A 27970-nucleotide genomic window follows, 5' to 3' on the forward strand; every position below is an offset into this window, starting at 1 on the left:
GCTAAGTGAGGGGGTGCGAGCGAGTCAGAGCGCTATATCTCTCCCGGGGAAGGCCTCCCGGGTCATGGAGGCCTTGCCAACCCGCTGTCTCCCGGGCAAAGGAGATACACCCAGAAAATGGAGCTACGTTCACGAAGAATACTTAGAATGCGATCACCCGAGGAGGGTCCCCGAACTGGAGCTGGTCCTGGAACGGGAGTAAGAGCGAGCGGCCAGCGGCTGGAGGGCGAGGTGCAAGAGCGGGCCACCAGCCAGGTTCAACCCGAAGAGCTACCGCCACACGGAAACAGCAGCCATCGACATCACCAACGAAACGCTGCGCCTACGAGGCGTGTTGCGACTGTCAGACGACAGTCGTCCACACTTGTGGGTACCACTAGGCGACGGATCATGTGGACACACGAAATGAATGAATTCGTGATCCGCGCCTATTACATCTGCACTGCTTTGGAGACGGACATGAGCGGTCGCCCTCGAATACTCGCAATGTTCGAGGAAGCGTATCCAGAGTTCGTCGGGAGGCTTGACCAAAACGCGATGAACGCGAGGCGTAGAGCGATTGTACGCAACAATATGCTCTCCCAAACGCAAGTCGACGAGATCAAGCAGCAGGTGCAGAGAGAACTAAGCTCCAGAACAAGCAGAGCAAGCGATGTGTCGAGACGAAGTTCAGTACGGCTGAGCAATTCATTCGCGAGTGGGGCACGCGAATCAGCACCAGTGGAGGCCACAGTACAACAACCCCCTGAGCCGGAAGACCCACAGCCAGATCAAAAACTACTACGCGATCTGGTCTTCCATTACGACGAGGCGATCTCACAGTTCCGCGACACGGACCCTTTGTCGCGCCCCAGGATCCCGAAGTTGCAGCATTCCCGCAGGCTGACAAGTGCAGTAAATCTCATGAACGAGCACGTTCTTCCGCTGCACTTGGTTGATGCTGAGAACATGGAGGAGCTGCAACTGAAAGTTTACTGTGCTGCTGTGGCGACCGCCAAAAGTTTAGGATACCGTATTAGGCCAAGAGGCGGACTGCTCCAACATCTCCGTGAAAGGCGTGAGCCTCCATGGCGAAGGAGATTGGAGCAACGGATCCTAAACAAGCGCGCCGCAATTGGAAGACTGATGGCGTACAAAAGAGGCAGCAGATCGGCGAAATTATGTCGCCAAGTTGCTGTGATCGTGCGGCCTACTGAACTTCGCCAGCTGGGAGCTCACCAGCTGAAGGAAAAACTCGACACACTGGTACAGCAATTGAGCGTCCTAACTAAAAGGCTGAAACGTTACTCTGACTCTGCAAAGCGCCAGGAACAAAATCGGATGTTCAGAAAGCGTTCTACGACCACATTAGCGACGAGAAGCCTGACTACCGCGAAGGTTTGCCAGATATTAGCGATGTGACGAACTTCTGGGCTGGTATTTGGGAGACCCCAGTAGAACATCGCGACGGACAAATGTGGTTAAGACGGGAGGAGGAGAGTTGTGGTGAAATTGGAGAGATGCCAGCTATCATCGTCGGAGAGAACGATGTCCGCGAAGCCTCGCGGTACCTGAGGAACTGGGCAGCACCGGGCCCCGATGGTGTCCAGAACTTTTGGCACAAGAAGCTGACCGTCGCACATCCAAAGATAGCTGAATGCTTCAACAAGGTGCTACGTGACCCACACAACCTCCCTGAATTCGCCACCCGTGGCGTCACATTCCTCCTCCCGAAAGACAGCAACACATTCAACCCATCAAAGTACAGGCCGATAACGTGCCTATCGAGTCTGTACAAGATATTAACCAGCATCATAACCGCCAAAGTTTCTGCCCACTGCGAACAACACCATATCATCGCAGAAGAGCAGAAAGGATGCAGAAAAAATACGCATGGCTGCAAAGATCAGGCCATCATCGACGCAGCCATAGTCGGCCAGGCGGTTTATAACCAGCGGAACCTAAGCATGGCCTATATCGATTACAGGAAGGCTTATGACTCCATACCTCACTCGTTTCTCGTCCGGGTATTGGAGCTCTACAAAATTGATCCCGTCGTCGTTAGGTTCCTGCAGCATGCGATGAGGCAGTGGAGCACGTTTCTGCACCTTAGTGATGGGGAAAATGTGTTGCAGTCTAGAACGTTGCAGATAAAGAGGGGGATATTCCAAGGCGACTCTTTCAGCCCGCTTTGGTTTTGTCTGGCACTGAACCCCCTCAGTAGGACGCTCAATAGAAACGGTCATGGCTATAAAATAAGGTATGGCGACGGCGCCCACGAAGAAGTGATCCATACCTTTTACATGGACGATCTCAAGGTCTACGCTGATTCACGTCAGCGTCTAGGTGTAGCTATCCGGGTTGTCGAAGAAATAAGCAGGGACATCTGTATGGAGTTCGGCCTCGACAAGTGTCGCTGTGTCCACCTGCTGAAAGGACAACTTACCGAATCCGGAGGCTACGAGGTCTATGACGGCGAGTTTATAAGAGACATGGTTCGTGGCGAATCCTATAAATATCTTGGATTCCGACAGCTCACCGGGATTCGCCACTCCGCCATCAAGACGGAGCTGCGAGACAAGTTCTTGAGTCGAGTGAATTGTGTCCTGAGGACTTTCCTCAACGCGGGGAACAAGGTACGCGCGATCAACACATTCGCGGTTCCCCTGCTGACCTTCAGTTTTGGTGTAGTCAAATGGAGCAAAACTGACCTAGAGGACCTTGAGAGGAAGATGAGGAAAGCATTCAAAGAGGCCGGAATGCACCATCCTCAATCGGCACTGGAGAGAGTTTCACTACCACGCAAAGAAGGGGGACTTGGAATCGTCGATATTTCTGCACTGTGTGTTGCCCAGGTACGACAACTGCGCGAGTACTTCGCAGAACGCGCCAACCAAAACGCGCTATACCGGGCTGTCTGCGCCGCTGACAGAGGATACAGCGCTCTGCACTTGGCGCAAGCGGAGTACCAACTAAACTGCAATCTGCAGACAGTGGAGGAGAAGATTGCAGCTTGGAAGCAGAAGGCAGTGCATGGTGCCCACCCCCATCAACTGGACCGGCCACACGTCAACAAGGCCGCATCTAATCTGTGGCTAACGCGTGGTGAACTCTCTTCAGTAGTAGAAGCCGACATGATAGCCATCCAGGACAGGATAATGCCGACGAGAAACTGCAGGCGGTACGTCTGGCATCAAGACGTTGATGACATTTGCCGGATGTGCCATCAACCAGGTGAAAACATAGAGCACATTATGGGAGGCTGTCCCGTTTTGGCCAACGCAGCCTACACCGAGCGCCACAACAACGTGGCCCGTATTGTTCATCGACAACTGGCGCTCCAATGTGCTCTGCTGGAAGACAACGTACCAAACTACCGGTACCTGCCTGCACCTGTCCTGGAAAATGACCGTTTCAAGCTGTACTGGGATCGCACTGTTCTGACCGACCTCTCGATCCACCACAACCGCCCAGATATAATGGTTTACGATAAGAGCGACCGCAAAGTCACCATCATCGATGTCGCTATTCCACTGAACCAGAATCTGGAGGAGACCCACGGTCGCAAAATCTGCAAGTACCGACCATTAGCCGTGGAGCTCAAGGAACTGTGGGGGCTAAGGGAGGTCCCAAGAATTGTTCCAGTCGTTCTCTCTGGAACTGGAATTATCCCGAAGACACTTCTGGAAGCGCTAAAGGTGTTGAACATCGAGAAGGAATTGGCCGGCATCCAAAAGTCGGTCATCCTTAGCACCTGCGCGATTGTCCGACAATTCCTCGGTCAGGACTAAAACAGCACGAGCATGCAGATACGTGCATTCCGCAGAGCCTAGTCCCCCTTTGGCATTCAGAAGCCCGGGGGCAGGTGAAAATTCTGGCTAGGTTCGCCTAGTTAAGAAGTGAGATAAGTCTGCCAAAAAAAAAAAAACATCGAACAAGTCAAAAAAAAATTGTATTGACAAAATGGTGGCCGGTTGAAAATCTTTGATTTTTAGCATGATTTCATTTTTTTTTAAATCGTGAAATTAAAAATATTAGATTTTTATTGGTTCATGCGATAGATAGATGTACAGTGATTTGCCTCTTATTGAACATCTAGCTAATTAGGCAGACCTGTAATGCGACACGAATAATTGGTTTAAAGTTTTGTTAAAATTCCTCTACGAAACAGCAATCGAACCCAATGCCCTCAGCATGATATGAGTGACGCTAACCGCTCGCGCACGTGTACCACAAACATATAGGAGTACATATACAATTTAATATAAGGTATAAAAGGCCCTGAATGCCCAATTACAAACATTCGCTATCCTTCTAGCAGCATTTGAAGTAAAAAAGTTGTCTGAAAAGAACAAATATTCGACTAATATCAGTATATCTACGTCAAACGTGTACGTATTGTAACCGATCAATTGTGATGATACAATTACAATAAGTTGTCTTTATTCAATGTTCCCTGTTTCGCTTGTAGGTTAGATGTAATTTTCTATCGGACTGGTTAATTTTGACGAAAAATGTGAAATCTTTTGAGTTAAAAATTTTATCAGACAAACTCTCCGGTAGTCCAGCAGCAATCAGCGTGAAAGTAAAATCCATATGTCAGCTTTGACAGCAACAGCGTGGTGAAGTTTTGGCCAAGGCGGGTCTATGCCACCACTAAGTTGGTTAGGGGAGCGGTATATGAAAAGCGTACGGAAGAAAGTGGAAGGGGCATCGTATTGTGTATTGTGTTTTGTTTACATGTAACAAAGTCTATGAAAACAAAACACAATACACTTGTGCACGATATACAGTGTCGGACAAAACAATTAAGACCGCTGCTCAAGCAAATATAGAAAATGGCAAAACTTTGAGAAAAAAAAATCGAGGGGTTGTATACGAGACACGACCGCTTAGGACGTAGGACTACACAATATTTTTTTGACGTAGGATTACGTCTTTCGGGAACATATTGGGGTACAAATTGAAAATCCAAAATCGAACACATCGTGAAAATTGTCCAATTTCAAACGCTTATTGCTCAGTAATTTCATGATGGATTGATGAGGTTTCTGCGTCAATCGATTTTGGTACTCCATAACAATTTTTTATGTTGAATAAAATATTATATGTCATGAAACTAAAAAAAAATTATACAAAATAAAAATTATTACAAATTATACAATTAAAAAAAATCCAACCCTATCCTAACGGAAATACCCACATCTGATTGGTCGAAATTGACGACACATGCGGCGGCACATATACTCACAATTATTGCTCAGTTATTTCCTGATGGATTTACATGGATTTACGGGATATTTGCATCAATCGATCTGAGCATTCCAGAACAATTCATCACAATGAATAAAATAATATATTATATGAAACTAACTATTAAACAATCAAAAATCTCCAAACGGAAATACCTCGTTCTGGTTGGTCGAAATTGAAGATACGGAAAAATCGGCATTGCAACTACATCAAAGTAGAGGGAGCTTTTGATCCCACCGAAATGTGTTCCCTAACAGAGACATCAAAACCATGCTGCCTGGTGGAAATCGGCATTGCAAATACATGAAAGTAGGGGGAGTTTTTGCTCCCACCGAAATGTGTTCCCTAACAGAGACATCAAAACCAAGCTGCCCGGGGCAAATCGGCATTGTAAATACATGAAAGTAGGGGGAACCTTTGTTTCCACCGAAATGTGTTCCCTAACAGAGATATCAAAAACTAGCTTGGGGAAATCTGCATTGCAAATATATGCAAGTCGGGGGCATTTTTATATTGTAAGTAAGGTGGGTGATACGATTAATTATAGCAAATTAAATTTAAATTTGGAACTGTTGATTGCTTCGTGAATTTTCATACCAATGGTAGCAGTTATGTTAAAAATGACTTGAAATATGAAACAATTTATTTCAATTTTCATACATAAAAAACCAATGTGTGTTTCCGCTCGAGACAGCTTAAACCGGATCTTCCGGTTTAAGCTGTCTGTTTTGTTGTGATTATTTTCACCCGAATAAGTTTATTTTCAGGTAAGTAATTAGTAATTACCAAAGAGTTTAACGATGTAATTCTTCAAACATATCCAAAATGCAATAAATAGCATAACGGTCTATAACTATGCGGCCGTGTCTCGGATACAACCCTCCTGTGACTTTTTTTTTAATTTATTGGTTTATCATTTCGGATATTATTTGCGATTACGTCGAAATTTCACAAATAATTTCATAAAAGTTCCAGGGACCCTGAAAAGGTTTAATGGCTTGTATGGTTTTGTAGAATCATTTCGAGAAGCAACGATTATTTCTTGCCTTTGCGAGAACGACACACTAAATGGTCATATGTAGTAATTTGTTTTTTATATCAATGCATACATTGCATTGATATAAACGAGACGAGTATTTAACGAGAGGCATCTTTCGTGCATCGCCATTCAACAAGCATCAAACACGCGTCTAACAGATGCACACAGTTGCAGCGAATAAAATGAAACATCGCGAGAATGACCGTTTATAAAAAATCGATTCTCGACTCTCGGTTAAAACCGTCAACAAAGCTAAAAGTATCGAAGATGTGCTATTGACATGTACAGGAAATGAACAAGTGCTAAGTTTCGCGCAACGAAAACAAGTAACAAAGACAAAGTCATATACTGATGGCTAGAAGCGACCTATAATCATTTGCACTCTTCTCTTTTTTTCGCCTGCTTTGCCATGGCTTGGATGATTGTGTTAATTGCAATGCCAAATGCACATAATGTATAGCATATCAAATAAATCTTAGAAAATTTCCTATTCGATTGGTATTCAAATCGTTCAAATCCGTTTGCAGCAAAAATAGTTATTAACGGTAACTTTATTTCCTACAAACATGACCTGTTTTCTGGTTTGGCACCCTTAATGTAAGACGTAGTCCTACGTCAAAAATAATACAGGTCGGACTCGATTATATATAATCGCAATTTCACTTTCAACGATAATTTTCGAATCCAATGTATAATCGAATCACAAAAAAGATATTTTTCTATTAATGTTTGACATTCATACATTAATGAAAAAATTGTTGTCTTGAGATACGATTATGTATAGGATTTGAAAATAATTGTTGAAAAAAAATGGTCGACTATATATAATCGAGTCCGACCTGTATAATCCTAAAGCACTGGATCCATTTATAGTAATTTATCTGTATTGTTCGAAGAAAATATATAACATTTGTAGTTGAAACAATAATCATTCATTAAAAAATGGGTAAAAAACGTGACAAAATTTAGGGCCAGTTCCTCGTTTCGGCTGTTTCGAGTGTTGTTTCGACCGATTTTTGAAAAAAATTGATTGTTTCTCGGAGGTATTTTGTATTTTTCGGATCCTGGTACATATTTATCATGCAAACAATAAGTATGTAAGGATTTAATTCTCGAATTATAATTGTGGTCAACGCGCATAATTGCACGGGAACACAGCAGATGATCATCCGCAAAATGTCCAAGGCAGGCAGCAGCCAACGCGAAATCGTAGAATACTTATGACGATCCAAAACCTTCATGTTCAATGCCCTCCACGACTGCAAAAAATCCAAAAGTTGAACGCCCAAGGGAAACGACCGCGAAGAATGGCAGATAAAGAAAAGAAAGATCCCTCAAGGCCTCAAAAAAAATAAATAAATAGAAGGTCCCGATACTGACGCCGGAAGGTCCCGATGCTGACGCCGAAGCATCTGAAGGCGCGGTTGAAGTTCGCAGAAGACTACTTCGATTGGATCGGTCCGGAGAAGGATGCTTTAAACACATTTTTCAATGAATGACTATTGTTTCAACTACAGATGTTATAAATTTCTTCGAACAATAAAAATAAATTATTATAATTGGATTGAAGTACTCGATTGGATTATTTTTTCTCAAAGTTTTGTCACCAGTAGCGTAATGTGCGGGCGGCAAACCCGGCATTTGCCGGGGGCGCTAAAATCCAAGAATTTTCAATTGCAATTTTCTTCGTATTATATTTCATTTTTCAATCGAGTAAAAAAACATCCATCATGAGTAGTTGCTTCTGTCCCTACATGAAACCAATAACCTTTGATTTTCACAAAATTGAAACAACATTACATCACATTATATCAATATACCTTTAAAGGGGTGGTGAGAAGTTTGGCCACCCCTGCTATAGCGGATATTGCATCAGATTTTTCATTTATAGCGAAAGACAGACTAATATCTATGAGCATGGATTAATTGGTACGAATAAACTGCAAACATTGATATAAGTGGGTAGTTTTCCTCATATTTATACAAAATATCACAATATCAAAACTAGTGAAAAAATCGAAAAAAGTTGTACTTTTTGGGGCGCCATTTTCATTATTTGCCGGGGGCGCTGTCTACCCTCACCACGCCGCTGTTTGTCACTTACTTTTTGTTTTGCTTGAGCAGTGGTCTTAATGTTTTGTCCGACACTGTAATTTCAATATAGATGCAGAGTGGTTTTGAAATATTGGCACATCGCAGGATATACTTCTAAGCGTCTTGGTTCGTGTTTTTTGTTTACCAACATAACACAATATACTTCCAAGATAGCTGCAGAGTGATTTTGGCATATTGGCCCACCTTAGAATACACTTTGAGGGGCCTTGGGTTAGACCAAAGCGCCTAGAAGTATATCCTAAGGTGAGGCCGTTTCGTCACTAAGAGGATTAGGGGAGCGGTATATGAAAACAGTACGGAAGAAAGCAGGAGGGGAATTATTTGCTTGAAGCGTGAAAGAGACAGACTGATCAGGAGCGAGCTTCGGCACTAGCGTATTGTGTTTTGTTTACAAACAAAACACAGTAGACTCCCAAGATGGCTGAAGAGTGCTTTTAGCAAGTTGGCCCACCTTAGGATATACTTCTAGGCGCCTTGGGTTAGACTATGATGGGAGGAAGTAAAAGAAGAAAAAGGCGCGAGAGGACGGAGAAAACGATTACGAAGAAGGACATATTGACTTGGCTCATTCGTTCTTACCTGGTTCTGACAACGGCAGAAACGAGCTTATAAAATTTTGAGAATAACTTGATGTAAAGTGAAAGATGAAAGAGAGAGAAGCCAAAGTTAATAGAGTTATTGGAGTGGAGTTAACGAATGGTAGATTTTGTGCACGACTGCATTATCATCACGACTACAGCACTGAGGATTTTTGTGCCCCATCAAAACAAATCGTGTTGTCTACCGCCTACGTATCAAAAAAATACCAAATATATAATATGAATTGAAAACTAACTTCTTTTTTCAACTCAATGTCAGTCATTCATCTCTACAACTCCCTACCACCATTTCTACCGAATGCGCTTGTGTAAATGGAATACACCAGACAATAGTGCCTCTATCGCGTTTATATACTTCTTATATGTTTCAATATCAATCATTATATAGCAATATGTAAATTTGTCCCATTATATACATACCTCGGCTGCTACGAAATCGATTGCAATTTGTATCAATGCTACAAAAAAATTCATTTCTATATAATCCTCATTTTTCAACTCCTTGTCATCTTTATTCTGTAGATTAATCTCTGTGCAGAACGATTTGGACCCTAGCCAAAAATCATTTCCGAAGAAAGTTTGTCCACCGTAGCGACCAGAAGAATCACTTGCTGAAATTGTAACAAAAGGAAAGTAAAAAATGTAAATGTATCGAAATGCAGGCTGATGCATATTCTCCTTATTTGCATAATGCTTTTCGTCTTTAGCTTCTTATCAAAACTGAACGGTTGAGTAAATAACAATAGAATTTACAAATCTCCGCAGAGATTACGTCAGTTCAAACTTACGGTGTATAGTTGTAGTTTTTTTTTTTTTTATAAATTCGTTTATTTTTACAGGCTCAGTTACATAAGTTTAAAGGAGCCGAAATCTTAAATATATTTTTAAAACTATATATATGAACAATTTTCTTAAATCTATGGTTAGTAATGTGGGAAACCGATTACTCGTGGTGGACTCGAGATTAAAAGGGTGACATTTTCTCAGGAAAAGGATGGGGTATAAGGAAATTATTACAATGTTGATAATCACACACACTCAATTCTTAAATCTATTCGTACATCAGTTGTGAATTTACATTTCATTCTTCTGTTTATAGCAAGCGGACCAATTACTCACAAAGGAAGAAATGGAGGGTATAAGGATATAAGGATAATCACACACGAACATCGATAGATTTAAGGAAAACATATATTTGGGACATGTAATCAAGGTCTAACCGAGCCAACACATCTCTCACCGGCACATTGGGCTGCCTTCCTCTAGCCCGAAGGGAGTTCTCTAAATTCGATCTGGCAACAAGATACACCTCACACGACCAAACAACGTGTTCGATGTCGTGGTAACCTCGGCCACAAACGCAGATATTGCTGCCGGCCAGATTGAAACGAAAGAGTAGCGCGTCTAACGAACAGTGATTGGACATGAGTCGAGAGAAGGTGCGAATAAAGTCCCGACTCAAGTCCAGACTTTTGAACCATGGTTTGAGGCTAACCTTAGGGATAATCGAGTGAAGCCACCGGCCCAATTCATCTTCGTTCCATTTGCGTTGCCAGTTAGCGATGGTATTTTTACGGACTAAAGAGTAAAATTCATTGAAGGCGATTTGACGCTGATAAATATCGCCTTCAATCGCACCTACCTTTGCTAATGAGTCAGCCCTCTCATTACCCGGAATTGAGCAATGAGAAGGGACCCACACAAAGGTAATGACATAACAGCGTCTGGATAAAGCACTCAAAATTTTTCGTATTCTCTCAAGGAAGTACGGCGAGTGCTTTTCCGGCCTCACTGAACGGATAGCTTCGACAGAGCTAAGACTATCCGTTACAATGTAATAGTGTTCAACAGGTCGTGAGGCGACGCTGTCCAGCGCCCAATGAATTGCTGCCAATTCAGCAATATACACTGAGCAAGGATTCTGAAAACTGTGTGAGGTGCTAAAAAATTCGTTGAACACTCCAAATCCTGTGGACTCATTTATAGTGGACCCATCAGTAAAGTACATATTATCACAATTGATACCCCTATATTTTTCATCGAAGATCGTTGGAGCGATCCTCGATCGTTGGTAATCTGAATATCCATGGATATCTTGCTTCATGGACAGATCAAAATGCACAGAGGAATTGATGTAGTCAGGGAAACAAACACGGTTGGGAATATACGAAGAAGAATCAACCTGCATGGAGATGAATTCATGATATGAACTCATGAATCCGGAGTGAAAATTTAGCTCGATTAGCCGCTCAAAATTTCCGATCACCAATAGGTTCATGACCTTACACCGGATGAAGAACCGAAGAGATAATAAATTGAAGCGATCTTTTAGTGGGAGTAGGCCTGCCAAAACCTCGAGACTCATGGTATGCGTTGAGGGCATACATCCCAACGCAATACGGAGACAAAGATACTGAATTCGCTCGAGTTTAATTAAGTGTGTTTTGGCAGCTGATTGAAAACAGAAACTGCCATACTCCATCACTGAGAGAATAGTTGTTCGATACAACATTATAAGATCTTCGGGATGGGCTCCCCACCAGGTGCCGGTAATTGTACGGAGAAAATTTATTCTTTGTTGGCATTTTTTACTCAGATACCTAATATGGGCCCCCCAAGTACATTTGGAGTCGAACCAGACCCCAAGATACTTGAATGACATAGCATGAGTGATCGGTTTACCCAAAAGTTGAAGCTTTGGTTTTGCTGGTCTATGCTTCCTAGAAAAAAACACCATCTCTGTTTTCTCCGTGGAGAATTCGATTCCTAGCCCAATGGCCCAGGTTGAAAAATTGTTCAAAGTATCTTGTAAGGGTTCTTGTAGGTCGGATTCTGTTGATCCTACGACAGAGACCACTCCATCATCTGCAAGTTGTCTTAGGCTGCAATTTTGTGTAAGGCAATTGTCGATGTCGCTTACATAGAAGTTGTACAAAAGGGGGCTTAAACATGACCCCTGGGGGAGGCCCATGTAAGAGACCCGACTTACTGCCGAATCTCCGTGAGAAAAGTTCAAATGCTTCTCACAAAGCAAGTTATATAACATATTATTCAATAGAGGCGGTAGACCCCGATAGTGTAATTTGTCTGACAAAACCTCTATTGAAACAGAATCAAAGGCCCCCTTTATGTCCAAGAATACTGAAGCCATTTGTTTTTTTCCGGCGTAAGCCATTTGAATTTCTGAAGAAAGCAACGCAAGACAATCATTCGTCCCCTTGCCCCTGCGGAACCCATATTGTGTATCTGAGAGTAGGCCATTCGTTTCAACCCATCGATCAAGGCGAAACAAGATCATTTTCTCCAACAATTTCCGTATACAAGACAGCATTGCTATTGGGCGGTACGAATTGAAGTCGGACGCGGGTTTTCCGGGTTTTTGAATAGCTATAACTCGTACTTGTCTCCAATCATCTGGAACAATATTATGTTCCAGAAACCGATTGAATAAATTCAACAAGCGATGTTTCGCCACATCAGGGAGGTTTTTCAGCAAGTTGAACTTAATTCTATCCGATCCCGGAGCAGAATTGTTACATGAAAGCAGAGCAAGAGAGAATTCTACCATCGAAAACTCGGAATCAAGATCGCACCTATCTTGGGGTATATCTCGAACAATTTTTTGCACAGGAGCGGAATCAGGACAAACCTTCCGTGCAAAATTAAAAATCCATCGATGTGAATATTCCTCGCTTTCATTGGATGAAGAGCGATTTCTCATGTTTCGAGCCACTTTCCATAATTTTTTCATTGACGTTTCTCGTGACAAACATCCCACGAAATTTCGCCAATAAGCACGTTTTTTCCCTTTGATCAAGTTTTTAAATTGATTTTCAAGGTCCAAATAAGTCTGAAAATTTTCAGGGGTTCCACGTTTCCGAAAAGCTTTGAATGCGTTCGATTTATCCTGATAAAGCTTGGAACATTGGCTATCCCACCATGGATTGGGAGGCCTTCGACGAATAGTGGAGCCTGGGATGGGTTTCGTTTGAGCGCGAACCGCGCTGTCATAGATCAAACGAGAAAGGAAGTTATACTCCTCCAATGGAGGTAAACCATCTCTGGAATTGATGGCTAGAGCAATCGCGTCCGCATATTTTTTCCAGTCAATGTGTCTTGTGAGGTCATATGCCATGTTTATAGATTCAGAAAAATTCGACCCAATGGTGATGGAAATTTTGATTGGCAAGTGATCACTACCGTTGGGGTCCTGGATTACATTCCACTTGCAATCTAACGATAGTGAATTCGAGCAAAGCGAGAGGTCAAGAGCACTTGGGTTAGCAGGAGGTTTAGGTACACGTGTTGTTTCCCCAGTGTTCAAAAGTGTCATATTGAAGCTGTTACAAAGATCATATATCAACAGTGAACGATTGTCGTCGTACTGTTCCCCCCAGGCAGTTCCGTGAGAATTGAAGTCTCCCAAGATCAATCGTGGCTCAGGAAGGAGTGAGCACATGTCAACAAGTTGCTTGCGGCTAACCGCAGCTCTCGGAGGCCAATACAAGCTGACAATACAGAGGTCTTTTCCTCTGATGTTTGCATGACAAGCAACAGCTTCAATCCCTCCAATAGGTGGAAGGTCAATTCGAAAAAATGAGTGGCACTTATTGATCCCCAATAGCACCCCTCCGTATCTGTCATCACGGTCCAAGCGTATAATATTAAAATCGTGGAAAGAGAGATCATCTCGCGAAGAAAGCCAAGTTTCGGACAGAGCAAAAACATCACAATTGAAGTTATGAATTAAAAATTTGAATGTATCCAATTTAGGGATAAGACTACGACAATTCCACTGTAAAACAGTGATATCTCCGACCTCTCTATTTGAATTAGACATCAAGAGAGATAATCATTGCAAGGAGGGGCCATGTTTGCATCAATTGTTGCAAAATTGTCTTTAATACTGGAAGCATTGATATGACAATGGTTCTGATGGAGTCGGAAACATTAAAGCATGTGAAGATTTGAGCCACAAGGTCAGTCAACTTTATAAATCCCGATTGGGAAGTTGAACTGGACGGTAAAATAGGGACAGTTGGGGTTTTTGATGTCCCTTCGAGTGCTGGGTCGTTCGAAGGTGAATTATTCCCACGGAAGCCAGGAGGAACCTGATTTTGCTTGTCCGCTGCACTCGATTTTTTAGGCATGCTAACAGAGGGTATAACCGGAGGGGCTTGTCCTTGAACTTTGGGAGTGGTCACATTTTTGCGCCGGGGATTCCCTTGGAAGATGTACGGTGTGCCCTCGTTAGCTGTATCCGCTTCCATTTCGTCAACTGGCAGCGAAGCGAAGACATTGTTTGCGGTTAAAGGTTGTTGCTGTTGGGCCAATGGAGAAGCGCCCTTCAAAATTTCCGCAAAAGTGCGCTTCGAGCGTTCCTTTAAAGAGCGCTTCTGCTTCTCCCAGCGACTCTTGTAAGTTTCACAAGCCGAGAGCACGTGCGGATTTCCTCCGCAATATGGACACTTTTGCTCAATCGCACTGCAGTGGCGCAGTAAGCTGCTGTGTGACCAACTGACTTGCATTTCAGGCAAGTCATGGGCTTTGGCACGAAGAGTCGCAGCGGTAGCCTCAATTTGTCCACCATAACGTAGTCAGGGAGGGCGGAGCCAGCAAAAGTGACTCTAAACGAGTCGGACGGCGTAAATTTTGATTCTTTTCCTTCCTGGGAGACTTTGCCGAGTTGTCGGCATTCTATGATTTTAACCTTAATCAAAGGCAGCTTTTTAAATCTGCCATCTCCTTCCATAATTGATTTGCACGTCAGACCCGTTTCGGTTATCACCCTCGAGATTTCTACGTCATGGGAAGGCACGTAGACACGATATTCCAGGGTAAACCTCTGGTCGACGACAATACCGTTTGCGTCTTTCCTATCAGCCACGACAACACGCAGTTTGGTCGGTCTAACCTTCGTAATTTCTGTCACGGAGGAGTATCTTGCCAGATCTTTCATGATCTGAATAACATTAAGTGCTTTTCCGTTTGGCTTAGGCCTGAAGAAAACAACCCACGGACCAGTTCCAGGTGCATCTTCAGGATAGACCTTGACACGTGGAGAGAAGACAACAGGAGGAGAAGGAGATGACGAGGATTGAAGGGGATCGGGGACAACAGGATGGGGAGGCGAAATCTGAGCTGGGGTAGGAGCGAGGGAGGTTGGAGAGGAGATATTTGCAGGTTTTTTAGAGGGGGGCTTGCTAGAGTTAGCAGACTCGTCCCCGGACGAAACATCCTCTGATGTAGGAACGCGTTTAAGTGTCTTCGCTGTTCCTTTATTTGTTTTTTCAACCAGAGGGGAGTCATCATCAGAGATCTCCATATCTGGAGATCCTCCCCCTCCTTCTGCCATTCTGTAATTGGTACTTATAATCACAATGCACCCAGTGCTGATGAACTGGCAACCGCTGCTTGCTTCTCAATCGGAGCGCTTGAGCGCTCGGCACTATCACACACCACTAAGAAGTGATGCTCTCCTTCACACTGCTGTAAGTGAACAGCGAATCGCGCTGGTATTGTGTGCGTGCAACTGAGCACCGATGTCCGACTTCGATTGCGATGGCGACAAATCGGCGAAAACTGAAAGCCGGCTGGCCTTGCCAGGCTTTGATGATTCTGCTTTTCTCACTAATTCCGAGTTCACACTGCGTTTTACGATATCTCGAACAGTTCGAAAACGCGCGAAAAAAGCACACCCGGGCGATAAAAAAAAAATAACAGCCAACGGTAACCGAAAACAATGCTTTAACGGAGACGCTCACAGCACATGACCGGCTACTCGAAGCTTATGCCGAAGAATGCCATAGTTGTAGTTGGTGAATTTTATTTTGACGTGGGACTACGTCTAACCGGAATATATGGGGGGTAAAATGAAAACATAAACACTGAACATGCAGCGAAAAATGCAAGATTTCGAATGCTTATAACTCAGACATTTTCTACTCGATTGGAAAGATGTTTGCATCAATTGATAGGGGATATTTCTACGCATCTATCGCAATTAATAAAATGTTATTTTTCGTTAGATAAATAATTGAATAACTGTAAAATGTTAAGCGTTATGTAAACGCCCGAACTGCCTCGTTTTGATTGGCCCGCTTTACGGTTACCCCAACACAGACTTCAAAACCAAGCAGCCTTGGGGAAATCGGAATTCCAAATACATGAAAGTAGGGAGACTTTTGCTCTCTCCGAAATGTGTTCCCTAACACAGACTTCAAATTCAAGGAGCTTAGGAAAATTGGCATTGCGAATTTATGCATGTCGGGGGTATTTTTATTTCGACTGAAATGTGTTTCCCTAACACAGACATCAAATCCATTGAGCGAGGGAAAATTGGCAGTGTAAATCATGCAAGTCGAGGGCATTTTTGTTCCGACTAAAATATGTTTCCTCAACACAGACTTCAGAACCAAGGTGTCTAGGGAAATAGAGATTGCAAATTTATGCAGGTTGGGAGTATTTTTGTTCCGACTGAAATCTGTTTACCTATGAAGACATCTAAACCAAGGTGTCTGGGGAAATCGACATTGCAAATACATGCAAACTGCGAGTACTTTTGCTCTCTTGCCTTTGTGCAGACTAGAGTACGTTTCCCTTACACAGTCTTCTAATCTTAGGTATCCGGTAAGATCGCGCAGACACTAGAGACATGGCATTTGTTCAATCTTTATACTCACAACGCAAATATATTGAATTTAATTGAATTCGGAAATTGTTTCATTCAATCAAAAATTTAATATATACAAACAAATGATTACTAAGCTAATGTAGTCCCACGTCAACTTTGCAGTTATATCATAGATATAACCCACTCATTTTTTTTAAAATAAATTCTCAAAGACATTTGGGGAGTTTCGCAATTTTATCGAATATAATTTGTACAGAGTAGATCATCTAAAACTGCCAGTTCAAGAAATCGATAGACTATTAAAAATATGAAACTATTGGAACCTTCATTATCTGTGGTCAGATTGATTTGGTCTTCAACCAAACCGTATTCTTTTTGGATTTAACAGTGCATTGAGGGCTAGATGTCTCGAATGGGAGCTACCGTACCACTAGTCACAATCGAATGATGCAAATTTTTGGGCTAAATTCAAGTACACACTCCACGGTGAAAATGAAACGAATGCGTTTTACGATTTAGTGAAGCGCCAAAGACAATAATGGGTTTTCAGTCAAAAATTATACATTTTTTCAATAGAAATTATGAATGAAAATTAACTTCTACGTATCAAATTAGTGTTCAATATGAATGGAGAGCTTTGTATTTTTTATGTGATAAAATAATTTCTTACAAAAATTGTATCTGAAAATTATTCAGATACAATTTTTGTAATGATAAGTTTTAGTGGAAAACTAATATCATATCCAGATGTTGACACCGTACCGTTGTCATCGCGAATATGATTCATTCTGTTTTCACCGTGGAGAGGAAACGGAAATATCCACATCCTCTTTATCCATGTAGTTCATATGGTGACATTTCGTTTGAGGGGACGTGAAATGAAAACATCGGGTGATTGATTGTGACTAAATGGCGTGGTATCTAATCATCTAAATATCTTGCCACCCCCGCAAATTCCTAGGCAATGGAGACGGCTTCCAAATAATGAAGTGAGATCATAAAGAATATTGAGAATGCGATCGCCCGAGGAAGGCCCCCGAACTGGAGCTGGTCCTGAAACAGATGAGCCGTCAGCGACTGGAGGGCGATGTGCAATAACGGTCCACCAGCTGGGTTCATCTCGAAGAGCTACCACCACACGGAAACAGCAGTCATCAACATCACCGTAAAAGCGCTCGTAGGATGTGTTGCGACTGCCGGAACGGACGTCAACACTTGTGGGTATAACTAGGCAACAGACCATGTGGACACAAGAAATGAACAGATTCGTGCACTGTTTTAGAAACGGACATGAGCGGTTGCCCTCGAATACTCATGATAACGAATGATAACTGAGCTCCTGGATCAACAGAGTAAGCGATGTATCGAGCAACAGCTAACCCAATCAGTTGGGAGCTCGGCAGCTGAGGAGAAAAACTCGACTACACAAATTGTGCGTCCTATCGGAACGGCTTGATTATTACTCTGGCTCTGCAAAGCGCCTCGATAACGGTAACTGAAAATAACGAGAAAACGATTTAAGACTATATAAACGACAATGAAACTACCTACAGCGAAGGTTTACTAGATATTAACGATGTGCCGAACTTTTGGGCTGGTATCTGGGGGACCCGAGTGCAACGTGAAAAGGCAAATGTGGTGAAGACAGAAGGAAGAGAATTGTGACGAAATTTGAGAGATGCCAGGTATCGTCGTCAAAGAGAACGATGTCCACGAAGCCTCGCGATAACGTTTGCACTAGAAAATATATTTGCTCTGTGAGTGAAAAAAATGAACAAATGCCATGTAAAGTCAATTCATTTATTGTGATTGATTGTTCTTCGTTACAAGTAAATTTAATGACGGACCTTTTACGTTTGGTATGATGACTAGAACAAAATATATGTACGGAAGAATTATCAAACGTTTGATGAACCAGCCTAAGGCTGAAAATCTTTCCAATAAAGACAAAAAAAAATTATCAAACGATTATTTTATTTTACATTTCCCTCTGAAGTTTACATCCCAAAAGTGTACATACTTCTCGAATCTCGAATTTGCTTGAAACTGGGAAGTTTTTTTCCCAGGTTCCTAAGTTTAGAAGATCATGTTAGGACAGACATATTCCACTCTGCACAAAGGCAAGCGAGGACAAAAGTACTCGCAGTTTGTGTTAGTCTGTGTTAGGGAAACACATTTCAATCGGAACAAAAATACCCCCGATTTGTATGAATTCGCAATGCCGATTTCCCCACGATCCATGGATTTGAAGTCTGCGTTAGGGAAACACATTCCAGTCGGAACAAAAATACCCCCGACTTGCATGAATTTGAAATACCGATTTCTCCAGGCACCTTGGTTTAGAAATCTCTATTAGGGAACACATTTCGGTGGGAACAAAAGCTCCCCCTACTTTCGTGTGTTTGCAATGCCGATTTCGCTGCTTGGTTTTAAAGTCTGTGTTAGGGAACATTTTTCGATGAGAACAAAAGTGACCTGGTGGACAACATTTTAAATGCTTTAAATATAAATGACCCTCTTAAAAGCATAGTATTATGTTTGCTTCCGATTGTGAGAACATTTTTGAAAGAAAAATGTGGTTTTTTAGCAGCGTTCATTTCCCTCGATGCCTAATTCAGTGCAAGAGGTCAAGGATTTGACCACTGTAATACAGTGGAATTGCAGAAGCATCATCCCTAAACTAGATCAATTTAAATTTTTAGTTCATAGTTCTAACTGTGATGTATTTTCCCTCTGTGAAACATGGCTTTCTTCAGCCGACGAGCTGAATTTCCACGATTTCAACATTATTCGCCTCGATCGAAATGACTCGTTTGGTGGCGTACTATTGGGGATCAAAAATGTCACTCCTTCTATAGAGTCGCTCTCCCATCGATGACAGGCATTGAAGTTGTCGCTTGCCAGACACAAATCAATGGCAAAGACTTCTGCATTGCCACGATATATATTCCTCCAAGAACCATGGTCGGCCGCCATCAGTTTTTTGATATCATCGAGGCATTGCCGGAGCCGCGGCTAATCTTAGGTGACCTCAACTCCCATGGAACAGCATGGGGGTCACACTACGATGACAGCCGTGCCACGTTGATTTATGATCTGTGCGACAACTTCAACATGACAGTTTTAAATACAGGGGAAGCAACTAGGATAGCCAACCCTCCTGCACGGGCAAGCATGCTAGACATATCACTTTGCTCTTCTTCGTTATCCCTGGATTGCACGTGGAAGGTAATCCAAGATCCCCACGGTAGTGATCACCTGCCAATAGTTTTATCGATCGCCAATGAATCAGGTTCTCGTGAGTCAGTCGATATTGCGTATGACCTCACGAAAAATATTGACTGGAGAAAATTTGCAGAAACAATATCTGAAGCACTTGTTTCAATGCATGAACTTCCTCCACTCGAAGAGTATAACTTTATATCGAGTTTGATTTACGAAAGCGCACTTCAAGCTCAAAAGAAACGTGTTCCTGCTACCACTTTCCGACGTCGTCCTCCATCACTTTGGTGGGACAAGGAGTGTTCAAAGGTCTACCTTGAAAAATCATCCGCTTTCAAAAAATTCAGGAAAACTGGATTAGTGGAATGGTTTCGAAAGTACCAAGCTCTAGAAGCCAAACTAAAAGGTCTGATTAAAGCAAAAAAGCGTGGATATAGGCGGAAATTCGTCAATGGTTTGTCAAGGGAGACAGCTATGAGCACTCTTTGGAATACGGCTAGGAGAATGCGTGGCTGGAACCATACAAATGAAAGTGAGGAATACTCTGACCGTTGGATTTTCAAATTTGCAAGAAAGGTTTGTCCCGATTCCGTTCCTGCACGAAACGTCGTACGCGACATTCCGCTTCAATGCGATTATGAGAATTTTTCGATGGTAGAATTCTCAATTGCCCTCCTCTTTTGTAACAATTCAGCTCCGGGGTCGGACAAGATTAAATTCAACTTGTTGAAGAATCTTCCCGACTTGGCGAAACAGCGTTTGCTGGAGCTGAATATTGTCCCGCATGACTGGAGACAAGTGAGAGTGATAGCCATACGAAAACCCAACAAGCCGGCTTGCGATCACAACTCGTATAGGCCGATTGCAATGTTATCCTGTATTCGTAAATTGTTAGAGAAAATGATTCTACTTCGTTTGGACAAGTGGGTTGAAGCGAACAATTTGCTGTCAAATACGCAGTTTGGCTTCCGCCGAGGTAAAGGGACGAACGATTGTCTCGCGCTGCTATCTTCTGAAATCCAAATCGCATTTGCTCGTAAAGAACAAATGGCTTCCGTTTTTCTCGATATCAAAGGGGCATTTGATTCAGTTTCCATGGATATTCTCTCAGAGAAACTTCATAATCGTGGACTTTCGCCAATTCTGAATAATTTCCTGTACAATTTACTCTCAGAAAAGCACATGTTTTCCAATCATGGCAGCTTGAAATCTTCTCGATACAGTTTTATGGGCCTACCACAAGGCTCCTGCCTAAGCCCCCTCTTGTATAGTTTTTACGTCAATGATATGGATGATTGTCTAACTAGAAACTGCACGCTGAGACAACTTGCAGACGATGGAGTTATTTCCATTACCGGTACTAATCCCGCCGTTCTGCAAAAATCCTTGCAAGATACCCTGAACAACCTGTTCACGTGGGCCCTCAAGCTGGGTATCGAATTCTCTACGAAGAAAACCGAAATGGTCGTTTTTTCTAGGAAGCACGAACCCGCCCAATTCCAGCTTCACCTATCCGGTAAAGCGATCAGGCACTCGATGTTTTTCAAATACCTTGGAGTATATATTGACTCTAAATGTACCTGGGGAATACACATTGCGTATTTGAAACAGAAATGCCAGCAAAGAATCAATTTTCTCCAAACAATAACCGGAACATGGTGGGGCGCCCATCCAGGAGACCTCATTCAGTTGTACAAAACAACGATATTATCAGTGTTAGAATATGGCAGTTTTTGCTTCCGATCAGCTGCCAGGATTCATATTTTCAAGCTGGAGAGAATACAATATCGTTGCTTGCGTATAGCAATGGGGTGTTTGCATTCGACACATACGATGAGTCTCGAAGTCTTGGCAGGAGTACCCCCGCTTACTCTTCGATTCACAGCATTATCCTACAGATTTCTCATCCGTTGCAAGATCATGAATCCATTGGTGATTGATAACTTCGAAAATCTACTCCAACTGACTCCTCAGTCAAGTTTTATGTCTTTGTACCATGATTTCCTTACCCATGAAGTGCACCCTTCACCGGGCATCTCCAACCAAGTTTGCTTCCCATACTTTTGCAATTCCTCTGTCAATTTTGATCTGTCCATGCGACAAAAAATCCATGGAATCCCAGATCATCTACGCTCCGATTCTATTCCGCCGATATTTTCGGCAGAATATGGGAAAGTTAGATCTGATAAATTGTTCTTTACTGACGGTTCATTCATAAACGGGTCCACTGGCTTCGGCATCTTCAATGAAAATTCCAATGCCTCTTTCAAACTCAAAGATCCTTGTTCCGTGTATGTCGCTGAACTGGGTGCGATATACTATGCTCTAGGGATCATTGAAACACTGCCCATCGACCATTATTTTATTTTTTCAGACAGTCTCAGCTCAATAGAGGCAATTCGTTCAATGAAAGTTGATAAACGCTCATCTTATTTCCTAACAAGAATAAGACATCTATTGAGTGTTTTGGTCGAAAAATTATTCAAGATTACCTTAGCATGGGTTCCCTCACATTGCTCGATTCCGGGGAATGAGAAAGCGGACTCGCTAGCTAAGGTGGGCGCTTCAGAAGGCACACTTTTTGAAAGGCAAATTGCCTATAATGAATTTTTTCACATTCCTCGTCAGGACACACTCGTTAGTTGGCAGCGCATGTGGAGTGGAGATGAGTTCGGTCGCTGGTTACACACGATTATTCCTAAGGTTTCGACGAAAGCTTGGTTTAAGGGATTGAATGTAGGTCGTGATTTCATTCGCGTGATATCTCGGCTTATGTCCAATCACTACAACCTAAACGCGCATCTCTATCGCATTGGGCTCGAAGCAAACAATCTTTGTGATTGTGGCGATGGCTACCACGACATCGAGCATGTTGTCTGGTCGTGTATCCGGTTCCATGCTGCTCGCTCTCAGCTCTCTAGAGCACTGAGAGCAAAAGGCAGACAATCGGATATCCCCGTCCGGGATATCTTAGGTAGCCGTGATCCTGATCTTCTGCTTCATATATACCTGTTCCTCAGAAACGCCGATGTCAACGTTTAATGATGTTTCCTTCGTTGTGTCCCTGTTTCATATCCCTCCTATCCGATCTATAAACTTTTACTTAGTCGCGGCAATACATACACACACTCTTTACAGATACACGGGCCAAAGGTTGTGCAGTCCACTGATCATTCAACAAGAGCCAAAGGTTGTATCGCTCATGACAACTCTACACGAGCTGATGTTTGCGCCGGCTAGTGACCATTCTATCCTGGATTCCTCGAGTCGAGAAGACGCACCACGCTAGATATGGGGTACAGACTAGGGGGCGTTGATGATTAATGGTCAGCTGCATCCCAAAAGGAAGTATCCCGTGTCGGGCACACGTACAGAGCATTGGAGACAGCAACATCACAATTACGAAAACACTTGTAATACTAACCTCGAGCCAACCGCGAGTAATCGGTTACATATTACTAACATAGTTATAAGGCAAACATTGTCGAAATATTGAACTCCCGGCCCCGTCAGGTTGACGCCATATGAGCCTTAATAAAAATATATATTTTGGATAAAAAAAAAAACAAAAGTCCCCCTACTTTCATGTATTTGCAATGCCGATTTCCCCAAGGCTGCTTGGTTTTGATGGCTGTGTTAGGGAAACCGTAAATCGGGCCAATCAAAACGATGCAGTTAGGGCGTTTAGATAACGCCTAATATTATACAGTTATTCAATTGTTTATCTAATGAAAAACAACTTTTGGTTAGTTGCGATAGATGCGTAGAAATATTCCCTATCAATTGATGCAAACATCTCTCCTATCCAGTACGAAATGTTCGAGCTATAAGCATTCGAAATCTTTCATTTTTTCCTGCATGTTCTGTGGTTAGTTTTTCATTTTACCCTCCATATATTCCGGTTAGACGTAGTCCCACGTCAAAATTGATAGCTCTATCAGTCGAACTCTAGCCGTGATGGCAAAAACGATTAAGGTACTCCCATCAGAAGTGTGCCCCGCCGCGTCGAAAATGGGCATCGTGCGGCACTTTGTGGACGCCGGATACGTCCGTTCCGGCATCTATAACATCTTGGCACTATTGAACAACAATCAGAGCATCGAAAGAAAGCGGTTCCGGACGACCCTGGGCGACAAGAAGCTCCAAAGCATGATGAAGAGGAAGATCGAAGGAAAAGTGGCTACATCGCTGCGTGCGCTTGGTCGGGAGGTCGGTGCAACCGGCCAAACAGTGAAAAAGTACCTGGCGAACATGCGGAATTCCCGTCCACTGGTTTCGGAGCTGCAGACTATGACGCAACGGCAGCGACCGAATAAGATGGTCAAGTCGATTTTCCCGGCGAATCGCAACGTGGCGGTGGTGATGGACGACGAGACCTATCTCACCCTGGATGGCAACGACAGGCAGGGCACTTCGTATTTTACTTCCCCAACGAAGGTAGTGAGCTCCGAAGTGAAGTTTATTTCACACACAAAATTTCCCAAGAAGATGCTGCTGTGGCTGACAATTAGCGAGAATGGAATGTCAAAACTGCTCATCTTTTGATCCGGACTGGTTGTGAACGGGAAAATTTATAGTACGAAGTGCCTGCCGGAAGTTGCGTCGTTCATCAAGAAATACCATAAGGGTAAAGACGCGGTGTTCTGGCCGGATCTGGCGTCGGACCACTACTCGAAGCGATCGTTAGAGGAGATGGAGCGACTGAATTAATGCAAACGTTACTTGAAAAACAAGGCAGCTCCGGGTCCCGATGGTGTTCAATATCTCTGACACAAGAAGCTGACCATTGTACGTTCAAAGAAAGATGTGTTTCAACAAGGTGCTTTGTGAACCACGTCACTAATCCAAATTCGTGACTCGAACACGGACGTCATGAAATCGCTGTGTACCTCACGAGAGTTGCTGTGACGGAGTGAGCGTTATGTTGGAGGGCACTGCCTAATCGGTGCTCCGTTGGGAAGAGAAAGCCTGCGAGGGTGACTGTGACGGGGCGCTTCCTAATCGGTGCACGTCTCGACAGGTAAACGGATACTGCCGCGGAGAACAGCAAAATGTCTGCCTGGCAACGCCTGATCGTGGCCTGGATGGAGGAACAATGCGAACGTTTCGAAGAAGCGAGCATCAAGGAGGAAACCATCATCAAACCGGTGCATACCCCACGAGAGTAGCTGTGACGGAGTGCGTGTCATGTTGGAGGGCACTACCTAATCGGCGCTCCGCTAGGGAAAAAAATCCTGCGAGGGTGACTGTGACGGGGCGCGCGTTACGTTGGAGGGCGCTTCCTAATCGGTTCACGTCTCGACAGGTGAGTAATCCCGGGAGGGTAGCTGTGACGGGTTGCGCGTCAAGTTGGAGAGCAATTCCTAATCGGTTCACGTTTCGACGGGTAAATGGGTGCCTGCGAAATGAACATAAGCATGGAGAGTGGAGATCAACGGTCAGTGAATAAGAATATAGAGAAAAAGGGAAGGATCAACGCTAGTCAGCGTTGAAGACTCGTGAAGTACATGAGCACAGCCGCCCCCTGAAGTAGTCGCCTAGTTGTGGTCCTAGAGGAAATGAGGCAACGAGTAAAAGGCTTGATTTTGGTGGGTGAAAGCCCCACTCGACGTCTGGGTTAACCCTTCCCAGATGAGGCTAGTAGAGCGTTCCTCACCTCTTAAAAAAAGGAAGGTCATCGGTAGATGCCATTCGTACAGTGGTCGAATGAACCTAGAGGGTGTCCAAACAGAAACGTAGAGGAAACCGATATTATGCAGTGGTAAAGATTGTCGTTAAGAACGCGTTCAATAGTGTCAGCTGGGTGGCCATCGCTATTGCGCTCCATAAAATAAGAGACTATCTGTGCAGATTTTGATAACAGGGTACTGGTCTACAAAAGAACCATGGGTCAGACGCGGATTAAAATAGGAGTTCCGCAGGGCTAGAGCCTTGGCATAGATATGGAACGGCGTGTTCGATGGTTTACCGACCGAGGCGACCGACAGTCAAGATCGTATACTGGATGCAAAGTTTGAAGCTGCTGACGGAATTCTTGATGGCCAGTACCGCAACCAGTCATTGGAGAGCAATCGACAGCTTCGAAGAACTGAAATACAGGGAGGTGAAGAATGATGATCAACTGAACTTCGACGGTCACGTAAACTGCGATTGTAAAGAGGCAACGAAGGCAATCAATGCTCTGATCAGAATCATGCCCATCAATTATGACCCAAGCTGCAGTATGAGACATCTTTTGGCTAGTGTTTCCTCATACTACATACTGCGCCGCAGACAGAGAACATAGCGCTCTGCAATTGGCGCAAGCAGAGTATCAGCCCAACTGAAATCTTCAAATAATGTAGGAGGAGATTGCAACTTGGAAGCAGAAGGCAGTGCATGATAACCACCCTTCGACGGCCACACATCGACTAGACCGCTTCGAATCTCTCTAACTCATGCTGAGCTCAGTAATAGAAACCGACATGATAGCCATCCAACTGGATTAAGGCTGGCATAAAGACACTGAAAACGTATGCCGAATGTGCCAGTAACAAGGAGAAAACTTAGAGCACGTTATGGCAAGCATCACAATCGTCCAGATGTAATGGTTTACGATAAGTGCGATCAACGAGTCACATGCGTGATTGTCTGACATTTTTTTTTGGTAAGGATATATTTAAATTAAATAAATAAATTGATTTATTTGAAACACGATAAGAGGAGAAAGAGAAATATTAAGTTCTATTCCAAAGATTCGAGCCTTTTCGACTTGAATGACACAGCTTCTATTAATACAAAATGTTTGTTTTAGAACGATTTATGAACACATACTCATAGTAAAACGGTTGACTAATGTGAACTAGTTTACTATATATGCACACTGTTACTACCACTATAAAGTATAAAAAATTACATAGTTTACCTTTCATCGCCCATATTTTCGAATTCCGCAATTGGTTTAAATAAATATCCATTTCAACAGCGCAATCATAGCTGAGTTCGTTTTTTATTATGCTGATATTCCAATTGAAATGGTCGTACATCTCGGTGAATATATGGAAGAGATTGATAGGATTTATAGAATTCATTTCAGAACATTCATGTATAGTATTTTTCTGGTTTAAACGGTATCCCATGGTTCTTCTATCATTCACTTCGTTTTGAAATATATTCGTCTGGGACGCATCAAATAAAGCATTATTATTATCATGTTCTGGCGATTGTGTTGTACGCATCCCATATTTTGTGTCAGAATGATTTTCCATTGAAAACAGGTTGCGCTTGCTGCTCGGTAAGTTGCGTACTTCATTTCTAATGATATCTTCATCGAGTTTTGTTGCAATGTTTCCATTCTTTTCTACTGTCGAATTATTTTGATGCCACAGGTCTTGTAATTTTGGAAGTTTCTGGTTGGATTGATGCTTTGAATTATTCGAATCTATCGTAGCGTGTGTGGACTTAACCGCAGTTATTTCACCAACGCTGGGCATGATAGTTAGATCATACTTGTTCTTCGATGTTACTGCTATTACAGCATGAGCCGACTGGTTTGTATCGGCGTAACTTTCATTATTTTGCACACACAAAAAAACAAAAACAACATGAAACACGTTCATTACGAATAGTATTGGTATCCGTCGAGACATTTTAGCAATAGAATAAGTAAACAATTTTTCATTAAGAAACTTGTTATTTAAATTCAAATGGGTTCTTTCATTACTACCGTGAGAATTTATTATTCGCGTTCGAGAACAGAATTCTAGAAATCACCCATGCGAGAAGTATAGCTTAAAATTGATAGTTAATTTAAAAAGGCCGCGCACGCAATAATGTCTTGAGCGTAAGAAGACCGATAGCTAACTGAAATGCAATAAGTTTATGCACATTTCTGCAGTATAAACCTTTCGCTACCATATAGCTTCAAAGGAAGGGGTTGGTACCAATACACAGCATTCCCTCGTCTTGCGCTAGTTAAGTTTTCCATATAAAAATAACACAAGCAGCACATCTCGTGTTTTTAGACAATTTGTTTCCACATCCTTTTTCCGGGATTCAAAAATTAATCTTGTTGTTTTCATTTTCAGGGAGAATGATTTTGAATTGAACTTCGATTGTGTGAAGATTATTGCTCATTTTTATGGTATTTAA

General features: G+C 42.9%; 1 protein-coding gene across 2 annotated transcripts in view; it reads right to left on the reverse strand.

The window, feature by feature from the left end:
* Nucleotides 1–27970, reverse strand: part of LOC129780190 (nose resistant to fluoxetine protein 6) — a 174413-nt gene that overhangs the window by 45475 nt on the left and 100968 nt on the right. The window contains exons 1-2 of one of the 2 annotated variants that reach the window (XM_055788191.1): nt 26745–27669; nt 9406–9596 (exon numbers count right to left, since the gene is read on the reverse strand). In XM_055788191.1, coding sequence (XP_055644166.1) covers nt 9406–9596; nt 26745–27468 — 915 coding nt within the window. In that variant the 5' untranslated portion in view covers nt 27469–27669. Of the gene's footprint in view, nt 1–9405; nt 9597–26744; nt 27670–27970 lie in introns of those variants that run through there. The other variant, XM_055788192.1, reaches the window with a different exon arrangement.

This window comes from Toxorhynchites rutilus, chromosome 3 (assembly GCF_029784135.1).
Source record: "Toxorhynchites rutilus septentrionalis strain SRP chromosome 3, ASM2978413v1, whole genome shotgun sequence".
NCBI classification, from domain to species: Eukaryota; Metazoa; Arthropoda; class Insecta; order Diptera; family Culicidae; genus Toxorhynchites; species Toxorhynchites rutilus.